Source organism: Indicator indicator, chromosome 28 (assembly GCF_027791375.1).
Source record: "Indicator indicator isolate 239-I01 chromosome 28, UM_Iind_1.1, whole genome shotgun sequence".
NCBI classification, from domain to species: domain Eukaryota; kingdom Metazoa; phylum Chordata; class Aves; order Piciformes; family Indicatoridae; genus Indicator; species Indicator indicator.
Window position 1 is genome coordinate 7509590 of NC_072037.1, and position 15018 is coordinate 7524607.

General features: G+C 36.2%; 1 protein-coding gene across 3 annotated transcripts in view; it reads left to right on the top strand.

Annotated features, from left to right (window-relative positions):
• The first annotated feature begins 381 nt into the window (after window positions 1-381).
• The window catches only part of MAPKAP1 (MAPK associated protein 1), a 94579-nt gene continuing 79942 nt past the window's right edge, over window positions 382-15018 (top strand). For all 3 annotated transcript variants that reach the window (XM_054393429.1, XM_054393431.1, XM_054393430.1), the window contains exons 1-3: window positions 382-640; window positions 4781-4870; window positions 9766-9914. In XM_054393429.1, coding sequence (XP_054249404.1) covers window positions 382-640; window positions 4781-4870; window positions 9766-9914 — 498 coding nt within the window. The remainder of the gene's footprint in view (window positions 641-4780; window positions 4871-9765; window positions 9915-15018) is intronic.

Here is a 15018-nt window from a genome sequence, read left to right on the forward strand (position 1 = left end):
GCAGTACTTAGAATTCTGTCTTGCCTTGTAGCAGCCATTTGTTGTAGACTAAACGGCCCTGTCTGTAGGTGTCGGTTGTGTTCTGTTTTGGGATTCAGGTTTCAAGCTGTCTTCCAAAATCCCTGCTCTTCAAGTATGTGTCAGCAGTCAGTGTAGCTTCAGGTAAACTGGAGCAGAGTCAAAATAATTCCATGTACCAAACTGAGTCAGTTAAGTTTTGTGTATCCATAATACAAACCTTCTTGAATCAGGGTTTTGAGCTGGTTTTGGTTTTTTATTTTTTTCCCTAAAATGCTGTGTACATTCTACTTCTAGGTGTGTGTGTCCATGAAACAAGATGGAGAGAAGATAGTATTGTGAAGTGGTGGACTTGTGGACAGGATGGCTTTCCTGGACAACCCAACAATTATACTTGCTCATATTCGGCAGTCACATGTGACCAGTGATGACACAGGGATGTGTGAAATGGTCCTGATAGATCATGATGTTGACCTGGAGAAGTTTAATCCCTCGTCAGCATATGGGGACAGTGGTTCAGAAACACAGGGAAGCAATGGTGAGACTCAGGGCTATGTATATTCCCAATCAGTCGATATTACCTCAAGCTGGGACTTTGGAATCAGAAGACGATCAAACACAGGTAAATGATGTTTGCAGCTAAGGTAACTTTTTGGCCTTTTAAATTCAGTTTCTATTATTCTGACTTGCATGGACAAATAGGAGCATGACTAGCTACATATCTGTCAAACTTTCCCTTTTGTAATGCGACCCTTTTTATAAAAGGACTTGTAATGATTCAGTTATTTTAGTGTGCTGTCAACTGAGTTTTAATTGCTGTTTTACTTATTCATGTACAGAGGAGCATTGAGGTAGTCATTTTTATATATATATAAAAAAATTAAATTGTAAAGACATCAAGTCTAAATCCAAAGTACATGAACAGGCTTTGATATTTCTATTGTTAATGTCTGGAGGGGTGTTAACTTTTGAACAGGATGGTTATTTTTTGAGGAAAATCTACCTAGTGAGGCATCAAATGTATTTGTTATAAAAAAGAGGAATGAAGTTTGATGTGAGCCAATGAAGTGAATGATTTTTCTGTATTTTGTCTTCTGAAGTTTCGTTTCTGAGAAAAATCTTGAGTTAGAATTGAAGTTCCCAAATTAGAAAGTTTAAGGCTATACACCTCAAAATATGCTCAATTCGTCTTAACTGGAAGAAAGCCATCCCACTTGTTTCATATGAGGGATATTCAGGTTTCTGTTTATACACAAGGAATGCTGTGAACAAAAGCTCTGTGATATAAAATCTGTATGAAAAAGTTGGTGCAGGGTGGTCAATACTGATCTCTTTTTTCCTATATTACAGTATATATTTTTAAAAATTGTTTCTGAAGGTATTATGACACCACCTAGAGCTCAGAAAACACATCTGTGCTCTACCTAACAGAAGTAATATGTTGTGTGGTATTGAATATCTTGACATACCTTTTACAAATAAGTAGTTGTCAAAAGTGACAGAAAAGACAAGGCACTGATCCCTTGTAATGAAGAGTTGGCTTTGGAAATGAGCTGCATGTATAAAGCTGCAGCTGAGTAGGAGGTGTGGTGAAAAGTTCAGTGTGACAGACTGCCTGGCACTGACCTTGACGGCTCATTTAGTTGAGTTGATGGTGTATTTGGTGAGGAAGGAAAGGTAAAGTTTAGTGTGTTTTAGAATTGCTCCAAAAAATAAAGTCATCATAAAATGGCTTAGGCTGGAATGGACCTTGGAGATCATCTACTCCAACGTCCCTGTCTGGAAGGTTATTTCACCAAGTGAGTAGACTATAACAACAATCTCCATTTTTAAATTATGGATTGAAACCATTTGGGCTTCCAGTTGGTAGCAGATTCTACAATAATGGTTAGGACACTCGGCCCATTGGGAAAGAATTTTATCCCTCTTTTCATGTGGCATGTTCCATTGTATGTGCTGGTACCACCAGGATAACTAATTCAGTTATCGAAGCAATTAGGCTGTGATTTGAAACAGAGCAGGGTGCAAAAAAGCTCACAAGGAATGTGAGCTGATCAGTAAAAATAGAGGACAAGGAATAAATTGTTGACTATGTCTGATATTTTTTACGTTACACAGTTGCTTGTTTCAGTCCTTGATGTAAGAAAACATACACACAACGTGTTCATACATTGTGAGTACAAAAACTGTGGAGTCTGCAGGTTTTTGCTCCTAAAATGGACAAATGTAAAGACATTTCTTTTTTACATAATCCATAACTACCGGAGTAGATTTAACAAGAGCAGGAACATTTGTTCTTTGAAAATCAGATAATGGGTTCAGGACTGGAAAGAGAATATTGTGTAATTTTTCTATATCGACAGGTAACAGTGGCAGATGTTTTTAACATGCAAGCTCTTCTTTATTCTTCTTGGTTTTATATGCAGCTAAATAAAATGATTTCTGCTTATACTGTCTTTAACCACTGGTTTGGGATGAAGTACAACTGTTTTATTATCTTGTGCAAAGTACCTTGTCAGGATAGTATCTTCTTATAAAAACAATGTGTTGCTGTGGAAGACTCAACACATCTCTGTAGATATTACACAAGGGATGGGTATTAGGTAGTTCTCATGTGGGTGTGCAAATTTGGAAATGAATTTTATATGCATTTTAATATCAATATTATCCCCTTAGTCTTGAAAGTGCAGTGGATAAATATGTTGGAGTGTTGCACGTTATGCCTGAGGGTAGCAGAGGCATGGTCTGCCACCAAATTCTTTTCTAGAGCAGCTGGACGGGCCATAGATGGTGTTTGGCCTTGGACTCTGTCTCCTGTCACCTCCTTGCTATATCCAAAGGAGTAAAGAAAAGGAAGGTGCAGACAGGTCAGGGCAAGGCATGGATGTGTGGGAAAACAGCAAATACTCCCAATCCATGCGACTGGAAACAAAAGCTCATTGAGTTGCTAATAGTTAAGGGAACAAGAACCACATTTGGTCAGTGACATTTTTCACACAGAAAGCTTTCAAAGTAGCATGCTTCTTGTGAGAATGAACCTTAAATAATTCAGACTTCTAATAGCTAATGATAATTAGTTTGGAATTGTTATAATGCAGTCCCACAGTAAATGATCATTTGTGATCAGCCGTAGACAGAAGGGCAGAGTCAGTAAAGATGGCCAGTGTGCTTCAGTATGTTTGTTTTGACAAGGTGTGAAAATATCAAATAGAATAAAAATATTAGTCTTAATTTTACTCTGTTTTTTTTTTTTTTCCCTTATCTACTGTTTACATGTCCCTTTTGGGAAGAAAGGGGTTTGGAAGTTAGCTACAGTTTGGACACTAATTGGGGAAAAAAAAATGGACACTAATTGGGGAAAAAAAATGTTTGTTTCTTTCAGAATGAAATACCTATGCTACATCAGTGTTTTATCCCATATTTAAACTTAAAAGTAGGGATACATCTTTTATTCATTGAAAATGAGCTACATAGAGGTATTTAGATATTAACCTTATGTTGTCTCAAATGGGAAGTAAGCATCAAAGTGCCTGTTTGTGTTTGTATCCTAAGTTGCTTATTGCAGCTGCTAAACCTGGAAGTATTAATTTTTTAATAAGTTCCCAGGTTGAGAGTTTTTATGGGGAAAAAAATACCACTTCATTTCAAAGACTAAATATAAAAGGATAATAGTGAAAAGGATAGAAAATATTTATCAACCTATTTTTGAATTGGTGAAATTGCTCAAGGAACTCAAATTGTATCTAAAAATTGTCAGAACAATTTAGCAATTTAGAATCTCTTCTACAAACCCATTTTAGTTAATGAATGATCTCAATACATCAAAATTGCTAATATACCCAGCAAATTGTTTCCTTCAGTGATCAACTGATTATTAGTCCTCCTCTTCACTCTAATCTGATTACTTATTTTGAGTGGACACTCATAAAATCAGTTTTTTCATTGTCCCAGGTAGCTTCTACCAGGTTGAGCTGTCCATTTCCTGAGAGAGATTTTGCTGTTAACAAAAAGATAATTTAAGGCATTATGTGGTATCATGGTCTGTAAGTTCTTTGACGTTACAACTATTTGAGGCTTGCCTTTTTTTCTACTTTTTTTTTTCTTCTTTCAGACTGTATTTTGAAGATGGAGTCAAAATATACATAAAGAAATATTATATTCATTTTAAGATTTGACTAATGTTGTGAAGATACAAATCATTTATTTTACTACCTATAAACTGTTTCAGCACACTGAAGAAAAAGCTATGCTAATTTATATAGCTTTGACATTTTATAATTTTCATGATTTTTAGATAAAGGATTTTATATTTAAAACTTTAATAGTCTAGTCTGAGTTCATTTATCTTTAATTTTTGAAACGGGTAGAGTAATTCATAACAGTAATTTTATTCCTGTAATGTAATATTCACTTCAGTTCATTTGTGCATTAAAATTCCTTTAAGACCGTTATTAATGATTTATATAATGAAATGTCATATTAATCACAGAAGTTTTCACATTTTATTATTCTCTTCCATGTTAATACTATCTTTATGATCTCTATTAATGTTTTATATCCTCTAATTTCAATTATAAATCAAGAACATTTTCATGTTTTTGTTGGTATTTGCTTTTCAGGGGTGCCACCTTTAAAATTTTATGACTTTTTTCCCTACACATGCAGTATAAAACATCTTTATTCATATAGAGGTAGTTAATTATGTCTTTGTTTATAGTAAACTTTCATTGACAAACTTATAGTTATAATATTTCTTTTCAAGCTCAGAGACTAGAACGGCTGCGGAAGGAGAGACAAAATCAAATAAAATGCAAAAATATTCAGTGGAAAGACAGAAATACTTCTTACTCAGGTAAAAAGAGAAGATTTTCTATTTTCCTATTTTCATTTCTGCTCTTGATGGTTACAACATTTTCAGTTTGTATTTTTCACTTAAGCTTTCCAAGCATAGAGGAAATACTAATTGTTGTATTTGCCTTCCATTCCCACAGCTGATTGCTTGAGGGGGTGATGTGCCACAGGCATCTCATTTCTTTGCAGCTATCGCTGGGGTATTCCAAACTCTTAATAAAGGCATAGTGAAGAAAAGAATATTTAGTTTGTGTTTAGTTTGTTGGTCTGGACTGATTTGAGTGGCTGCTTTATTTTTGTCAATAGAAGATACCGAATACAGGGTTTGCATGTTCTGTCATCTTGTAGCATCATTATCTTCCAAAGCTGCTATTGTCTCAATGAGCCAGAAATGGAGATAGCAAATCTTTTAGTGCTGCTGTGAGGTATGTGAGGAGCAGGATATATCTCTGCTCCAAGGGTAGGTGCATGGCAATGTCTGAGTTCAAAATGCAGTATCATTATCCCCATATAAGTTTTGGCTTTCTGTCCATTTCCAGTGGCATTTGGTGTGATGAAGAATTTTGTACTTTCCTTTTATAGAATGTTTTTGAGGTTACTTTTCTGGATAAGGAAGAAACCTTAAGAAATGTTACACATATGTCCAGTCTACTTAAATGAAGTGTAAACTGCCTTATCTTATCTAGCCTTTCCTTGGAAAAATTCTTATCACTGATTTCTCAAAAATGTGCTGTTATTTTTTCTTTTCTGTTTTCTTTCATTATATAATTAAGTATTTCTGACAGGACATTCCACATCATTCAAATCATAGTATATAAAAGGAACAATCTGTCTCAATTCTCAAACTAGGAACTATTGCTGGTGTATTTGACACACATTTAAACCTTGGTATGGTCTGTCATGCCTACTGTATCGTAATGAAGTCCCTGTGTAATCTTCTTCCCCCCCCTAAATCCCTCTAGCTTCCTGGCTGGCGTTTGCAGAATCTTCTTCAGCTGTATAATGTCTTTAGAGGAGTGAGGAAAGCTGCTCCCATGAGCAACGTGGTTGCACTAATCCTTAGTACAGTGTTCAGCTACCTTTGATACCTCTGTTAATGCATTCTAAAATGTTTTTGCCTTTCTACTCTGTAAGCAGAGTTGTAGGTTTTAAAGTTTAATCTACCATAACCTCCAACTCTCTTTGCTCAGTATTTCATGGCATTTGACCACTGATAATACAATTCTCTTTTTTTTTTTTTTCTTCTTTATCCCTAGCTACATACTGCTTGATATTTCTTTATACTGAGTTACACTCAGTTTCCTGCTGTGTCTGTGCTGGTTGTGTTGCTTTATTCGTGTGGGCTCCACCATGACATTTAGTTTCTTTTATGTGCTGCCCCGAAGAGACATAAGCTGTCAAACAGCAGTAACGGAGGTGTCCCTGTCTGTAAGAACATGCTGGGGTTGCAGGCAAATAGATCAGTCCCTCTCTGCTGCAGAACAAATTTTAATTAAAAATAAGTTACATAAAAACTCCAGGCACTTGATGTCTCTCTTTACTGGTGGAGGGCATTTTCCTTCTCCGCTTAGGTGGAGATTCTGCATATTTGTTGCTTGTATGAAGAACAGCAAAGTAGGAAGAGGCAAGGAAAAGGATACCCAAAAGATATCCCCCTGTATCTTCCTCTTCATCAAGTATGTGTGTGAGGCTTTGTGGTTTGTTTTTTTTTTTTTTTTTTCCTTGGGTTTAACGTTACTGGAGAGCATGTATGAAAGCAATAATGGAAGCAGCACTTCCTAGGTGGGGCGTATTTGGCTGCCCTCTTCTGACTATGTGTATCAGAGCTTTAGACAAAAGTCAAGCCTGTGGTTGACACCATGCAAGCGAAAAGCATGCTGTTTTGTCCAGTGTTATGGAGTCTGGTGACACCACCTCCAGAGATGATTTCTTTAAAGGTACCTCACTGGAGAGAGAACTCTCATAGGCATTTCTGCTGTCCCATAGTTCAATGGGTAGTCATCATTTGAGGCATTTTTTTGTGATTCACATCTTTAATTACTATGTACAGGAATAAAAGTACAGTAACCAAGATAAAGGGAAATGAGAGATGAATAATTTTGTGTATAGTGATGATAAAAAAAAAATTACTTTCTACTTGTCATCTGTTTGCTCTCTGTCATGAGACAAGCTGTTTGCTTTGTCAGGAATGAGTTTGAAAGATAAGGTGTAGTAGTGAATGAACTTGAAAAATAAAATCTTTGTATTTGGAGCTGGTTAGTAGGTAAAGGTGGCTCAGGGGAAGGTGATTGAAAGTAAAGTATAATGCAGTCCAGGTCTGTATTTTTTTTGCTCTGCTGTGCCACCAAGTCACATCTCCTTGGTGTGCATGGGTTCTTTTTCACTAAGATTAAAAGAATGTTACAGCTTCATGCAGTGTAGAGATCACCTTATGTTAGTAAAGCAGTCTATGGGCTTGCAAAACAAATATTTTAAAAAGATTACTCCTTGTTTTTAAATATTAGGTATGTTTAGATCACAGAATCACACAGAATCCAGAATGTTAGGGGTTGGAAGGGACCTCCAGAGATCAAGTCCAACCACCCTGCTAAAGGAGGATCATCTAGGGCAGGTCATGCAGAAACGCATCCAGGCAGGTTTTGAAGACATTGTGTTTACATCTTTTATTCATTCATTTCAGAGCATATAAAATGTAAATTAACAGTATATTGAGGGAGTCTTTCAGAAGCATTGCATTCAGCTCCTACAGCTGTCAACTACAAAAGCTAAAAAATACCTACAATACAGACTAATAATGGCAAAACTTAGATTCAATTAAAATTAAATTATGGAATTGTAGTTCATTTGTTATATATGAGCTTGATTTTTTTTTTCCCCCTGAAATTTTCAAATTTTTACTCCTTTTTTTTCTCCTCAGTGTTTTTTTTTTTCCTGTTGGAACTCTCACAGCCTGATTCTATCAGGAATTATTTGACCAAATGATGAATCAAAGATGGAAGCCATGAATTTTCTTCTAGCTTGCTGTACGAATCTTCAGAAGATTGTGGGATCCTATTCATAAACGAGTTGAATTTTTTTCTTGAAATTACAAAGTTTTCTGGAAAACCATCTCAGCCAGATGAATTCAACCCTATAAATTGCAGTTACTGAAACCCTTCAGTCATGCAAGATACTTTAATAAAAGCTGTGCAAAACTCAAAGCCAAGCGGATGTCACACAAAGAAATTTAGAAGAATTCTTGGGATCCTCTTTTTGCACATCCCAACAAAGGAAACAATAAATAAGTAATCTTAACATTTCCCTAGAGCAAAACTTGGAGAAAAAGGGCTTGCTCGTTCACTTGAACCAGTAGAGCCAGTGTATTGAATTCCAAGGTGCAGAGTGCTTTCTGAGTAATAATGCCCATGAAATACCTATAAAAAGTAATACTCTGGCATAACTGTAATTGAGATTATTTATATTTTAAAAAGAGATAAGCTTGTTACAAAACCCAGAATACCTAATGGACCTTAAGGTGCCCATTTTATTTAATCAAGCTTTCTTTGGTTAATTGCAGCCTCTTGCAGAACTGTTGAGTATCTCTTACTGCCAGTATTTAGCACTTTTGCCAACTGTCTGAATTTTCAGGCAATCTGCTGATAAAAATAAACTGAGCTTTTGACTGGTTATAATTTGACAAGTTTTAATGTTACATTTTAAGAAATTTAACCAACTCCCCGCAGATCAGACCCCCAAGTCATTCTGCCACAGGAGTGGTTTCATTTCCCTGGAGAAGCAAGGCATAAATCTTTGAGATGTGAGTGAATCCAAATGCAGGAACACAGAGTGGAGTCGGTCTGTGGGAGCTGGTGTTGGTTCTCAGGTAGTGATTGATGGAGTCTGGGGGTGCTTGGTTCCTAGAGCAGATGTGGAAGAAGCTTGTCCAGATTCAGTCACAGTTTCTTGCAGATGAGACCCATTGGTACTAATATGCTCAAACACCACAGGCTCTGTCCTGATTTTTGTGGTGGCTTTGCAAAAAGCTTTTTTGTTTGGTTTTTTTGGTTTGTTTGTTTTTTTTTTTTTGTTTGTTTGTTTGTTTTTTTTTTTTAAGTAGGCCTCTAAATCTGGTGTTAAACTGTTGGTGGAAATTCAGCTATGGAGTTTCCTCGTATAAAAAGAGCTGCTTATAAGAGGTTTTCATGAGGCTTCACAAACCACCCAAAGAACTCCCTGACTCTTACGGAAATTTTAGGGGGTTCTTATGTTGTGCAAACTGTTTGTCTAAAATGATATTTTGATATTTTCAGGTTTGACCTTTTTTTTTTTTTTTTTTTTGAGGTGACCATACCCAGTGTATCATGAGAAGCAAAATCTGAAGAAATTATTTCTTTGGCTCAGGTGTAGTCCCAAGCCTGCTGCTGCCAGTGTAGTGAAATTACAATATAGTAATAGGGTAGTATAATACTGTCCTGTATTAGGGCATAATATCAGATGTTACAAACTTGGTTTGAAATGCTGTTGCATGGTGTATTGTAGATGTGTCAGGAGTTCTTTTGCATAGCATTTACAGTTCATTTAGAAAATACAGACAAGCAGAAAGACCAGGAATGTGTAATTGTCTCTTTGAATCTGGATTTTTATCTTGACTTGGATGGATCTTCAGTGATCAGTTCTATTCTCTGTATGGGAAACATTCATCTTTTCCTCAGCCTAAACAGCAGCATCATTCAAACTTCTTACAGTTCCATATCTTTGGGCTATGAAAGAGTGGTGGTAGATTCTGCCCTGCTAAAGCATTTGCTGATTTATATACTTGAGTTTGTCCTCCTTCTTATGATGTTTTCTTTTTGTGGTAAACAGTAGCCACTGTATATCTCCTAGTTCAACTGCTCTAATCTCTTTTCTGATCTACAGCGGAGGAGCTGAGCTCGCTATTTGAGAAAAAGAATTTCAGAGTAAAATCTCCGTGTTCTGGGAAGCAGTCAATCCTGTCTGTGCGGCTTGAGCAGTGTCCACTGCAGCTGAATAACCCCTTCAATGAGTACTCCAAATTCGATGGCAAGGTAAGCAGAGCAGATTTGTTCTCTCATATCCAGGAGGTCCCTGACCTGAAGATGATGGCCATGCCTTAGGTAATTCTTGTGTGCATCTACTTGCTCAAGCTTTAATGAGACTTCATAGTAGACCACCAGTTATTTTAAATTGGCTGCCTAGAAACATGCTTCTTAAATATAGTAGTTCCAGGTTTGATAGAAGAGTTTCTGCTGTTTCCATGATAAAATTAGGGCCTTACCATTAGGTGTGCCTTACCTCCAGCAGTTAGTTAGGTAAACACTTAGTGTTGCAGAGTCCTAGAAATCTCTCTACAGAGTTGGTGGTGAGACCTTTTGTTTAAATGGCTGGATATTTGGCATTTAAAAAAAAATCCTAGCCACGCAGCACTTCCTGAATATTCCATGATTTATGCTGTCTTTTCCTCAAAATACTGCAGTGAAAACGGGAAAAGCCTCTGTTTTGAGGGTGAAAAACTGAAGCATCAGTAGATCAATATCTGGGGTAAAAAAAGGACTAAACAATGTAGTTCTGTGCAAGTACTCATTTATGTAATACATAGAGGAAGTTTGCTGCAAACCTGGTAGGTCAAATTCATTTCAAGAGATTGCATTTGATAGTACTCAGAATTATGGATAACTGTCTTTCTTTGTATGCAATTTAGTTACTCTGTATTGTCAAATATTTTTCTCTGTCATAAACTCTAGAAACTGAACTACAAACATTGATGTAATGAATCAGTGTCATATTGTTCCCAAACAATTATAAATATTGCACAAATCCGTTTTCTGCTAAATTTGTTTGTGGAATCTCCTGTGGGAGTATGAAGTTTGAGCTTCATTACCATTGTGATGGAAGAATTTCATTCTGTTAAGTCTTCTTGAAGTGGAAAGTCATATATGTGATTTCCATTGGCATATCTAGAGACATTGGGAATATTTGTGAAATGGTAATTTGCAGACTATGAAGTCCACACAGCAAAGGCTGCCTCTCTTATTACTTTATACCTCCTAGTATGTAGTAATTAGTCCTAGCTCTGGTTTCCAAAACTTCTGGCCTCATCAATAAGTGATAGCAATATTTTAATGCTAACCACACTAAAATGCCTTTTTTTCTAAACTCAAGCCTTGCTGTACTTATGCCATGGAATTTCAATTTGGCAAACATTTAAATGTACTTCCAAAAATCAAGCACAGAGGAAGTAAAAATAAAATACTTATTAATTAAGAGAAATTTATTGTAATACATTGGTTTCCCAGTTTTGTTTTAATACTTGAGCATGAGTTGGGCTACCTGCTAGAATTTTTCTTGGAAATTTGACAGGAACTTGAGTGTGTTTTCTTGCCACTTTGATAGTACAGACTGCTTTTTATCATATTAATAGCTGACTGTAATGAACATCTTAATTTTCCTGTTTTAAAGTGTGATACATTTAGCCAGTGTTTGGTCCATCGGAAGGAAATTGTACTAGCAGTGAAATACCTCAGTGTTACTCAGTTGTGATTTGTTGGGTATGATGCAAATCAACTCCATTGTGATCTAGAAATCAAAATAGCTTTTTAACTCTCCAAAATAATTGAACTGGCATTTTGTTAGAGTGTGATCTCACTCTATTAATTTTAACAGCATTGTTCATATGACTCTGGTAAGTTTGTCAATAGTATGCTTTAAAATACATTGCCTGTGCTTCCACATGTATTGTCTATTTTTAAATACCTACCTGACCATCTCAGATACAGAAGAAACATTATAGTTCAGTAGTGAGTTATTTCACTTCAGGTTTGCTGTGCTTTCAGGCAGTAATGTAAAATCGAAAACCATCTAGCTTTATAAACTTATTTTGGATGAAATATTGCAAGTCTCCTATTTATTTTTATTGACAATAGATGAGCAATATTTTTCACATAAATACAATTCTTTCAGGGAATTGTGCATGACTTATTTACATAATTAACAGAGCCACATATCTCTTGGGGAAATGGTACATAATTGGGGAGAGGTGGGGGGGGCTAGGGGCCTAATTAAACATGTCTTAAAAAAAAACCCTACTTAATTATGTATTTACTCAAGGGATCAGCGTAGCTCTGGAATCTGTAAGATTATAACCAGGCCTTTGGTTTATATATATATTGGAGTTTTATAACATGGATTTCAGCTTGTTGAATAACACCCATTTTGTGGTTCACTGGCAGAGCATGAGGAAAGCTCCTTCCTCGCTGTATCTGAGCTCTTTGTTCATGTGTGTGCTCAGCTTAACTGCATTCTGAATGGTTTAACTTACCACTACTTCAGCTCCTTAACTGACCTGAATCAAAGCATTCTCTTCAGGGTCCTTCCCACCCTCTCCCTTCAACATTTGATGTATCATTTTAAGCTAATCAGTTAAAAATAAAAACCCATTGCATGCTGGCATATCAACCAAGCCGATTTGCTACCAAATGCTTACATCTTGCAGGTGTTTCCTGCCAGATTTAGTGTCTTTTTTTCATAACCACTTCTGCAATTTTATGAAATAATAAAATTTTAAAGCACTCTAATTTCTTCTTGTTCTGATCACTTCATTAATTATCAAAATAGTAGAGAATATGGCTTGTGAAATGCAACTACAATGGAAGCATTCTAATCAGCTCAAGACTTCAGGTGATGCTTGCCCCTCAGCTACACAGGACAGATCTGTGGCTTTTGTGTACATTATAAAACTTCAACTCTTAACAAAAGGCACACACACCCAGTAGCTACTCTTGCCTGTACCTTAAGTTTTTCCATGTTAAAGTAAACCTAATCCTTGCATCTGTTTGCATGGTTTGTAAATCATGTGGGTTGTACATCTTGGTTAATAAATCTTGAAAACTCTTGCTAAGAATATTGTATGAAGAGAAGCCTTTAGTTAGAATTATTTCAGTTGTCATTTGTATTGAAAATTACTTGAAGGCTTAAAAAATCAGTGGTCAAATTGATTTCCTTTATCTGCATGCAAACTGAATTATCAATTTTATGGCTAAGTTCTTGTATATTTCTGTTTATATAATTTGAAAAAATCAAATTTTGATGGTTTATTGTTCTGTCTTGCCAGCTTTTGATAAGGCTGGGAAAATAAGACTGACTGTAAGACATTTGAAAGTCAGAGCCAGGTACCACAAATGAAACAAGGGTGTTGCAATGGCTCATGTCAGTGACACAACTGTGACACTCAAAACATCCAGTCTACCTACACAAAACCTGCCTGCTTGCATTATTTGTAGTAAAAGCATGTGTTGTCTTTTCATTCCACAGAAATTCAGAATACTTCTTTTGAAATCATGAGTGTAACTTACATGAGTTGCTGGCAAGTGTGACAATGAGTTTTTTCTGAGATATTAATCTTAAAGGATGCTGATTTAATACAGTATTAGTGTCAAAGCTATTCAACTGCATGGTCATTGCCACTAGTGGGAAAAATGTTACCAAAATGTATTTAGTGACTGGAATTGAGGAAAATCACTCTAGAATCAAATGTTCAGCGGTGTAGGAACCATGTACTGACTGAAAAACTCCTCCTGAGGCCTCTGTTTACATTTTCACAGAAATTTCCCTGGAAATCATCCTTGAAGCCAGTCCATAGCAATTTTTCTTCCAAGTCTTTGCTACATTTAAAAAATTTTAATCACTAAAATGTCTTTTCAATCCAATTTTTTAGATGCCTGCCACCAAATGGCTGCTTCTACATCCCCAAAACAATGTCAGCGAACACAGGAGTGTTACAAGATAGTCAAAAAAGAGATGCTGAAGAGACACAGAATAGTCAGAGGGAAGCTGCAATACCACAATTGAAAGGGAAGGAAGGGATCATCCAGGTCTAGAATAAATCTGAGTTACGTGGCAAAAAACCTTTCATACATGCAGACTAGAGGCTTCTCAAGATATTTTTTTATTTCTATTTTCATGACTGCTAGTTGAAAATGAAGATTTGAGGAAGTTTAAATTTTCTGACCTTATAGGGATTTTATAGGTTTACTTTGACTACTGAAGGTAATTTAAATGAAAAAGGTCAACACATGTTTTTTTGACTGAAGAGATGCTAAAAATCTGGTTCTGAGGAATGGTGCCTCTGCATAGTGTTACAAGATTCCTTGTGACTAATTTTAGTAATGGGTTAAAACCCAACAATTTCTCTTGTAGCAACTGTTTTAAAAATGATGCTCTAGAAAGCATGGGGGAAGGGATAATTCATGAGTGCTAATTGCTTGGCTGTTAATTTTCATAAGTGTTGATAGAAGCAGTTCCTTAAATTAAACTTTGTTTAAAATGTATCAAGGGAAATATTCCACAATGTCGGGCCTGAAGTGAAAATTAATATGAATGCTGTGGCAATTAACACGTACTGGTTAATAGCTTTTAGCAGCATTTTGGGATGATAGTCCTTAAATACATTTTTGCATGCTGCTCTTGTTTCAGTCTTGTTTGACTGTATGTGTGGATAATCATGAACAAATGTTTTCCACAATCTCCAGTATTAAATAGCTTTACTCAACGAAGGTAGATAAAGACCTTAAGAAAGAGGCAATACTGCTTTAATTAATATGGAAAATGTATAAAATAATTAATCCAGGATTAAAATCTCACTGTGAAAAAATGCATTTTTTTAATTTAAATATTTTGCCCCTAAGCTGAGTAGAATGATCCTCATCTGAATCCTAAATAGGTTTGCATAGGGGTATTTGAAAGCATTTGCTTATTCTGCCAGTTGTAGGGGTTTACATACTTACCTGCACTCTACTATTAGTCAAAATAAAGATGTTTCTAGGGTTTTCAGTTATGTAATGTAATATATAAGTCAACATATGTTATATAAAGGCACAGGGTCAGTATTTATACTGAGAAGCCTCCTGCTGTCATTGTACCATTGACAAAGCCTTGCTGCTGTGCTGGGGCAGTGCCACCAGTGCACCACTCCTGTGGCCCCTGTGCTGGTTAGGAGACCAGCCACTGGTTCAGGTCTGCTTCTGGCCCTTGGCCATCACTGCTGGCCTGTCCCTAGCCTTGTGACCAGTGTTCTGGCATGGACAGCATGCCTCCTGCACAACCACCTGGCAGTGGAGAACGATGGATGAAACCAGGGATGCCAGAGGCACAAAC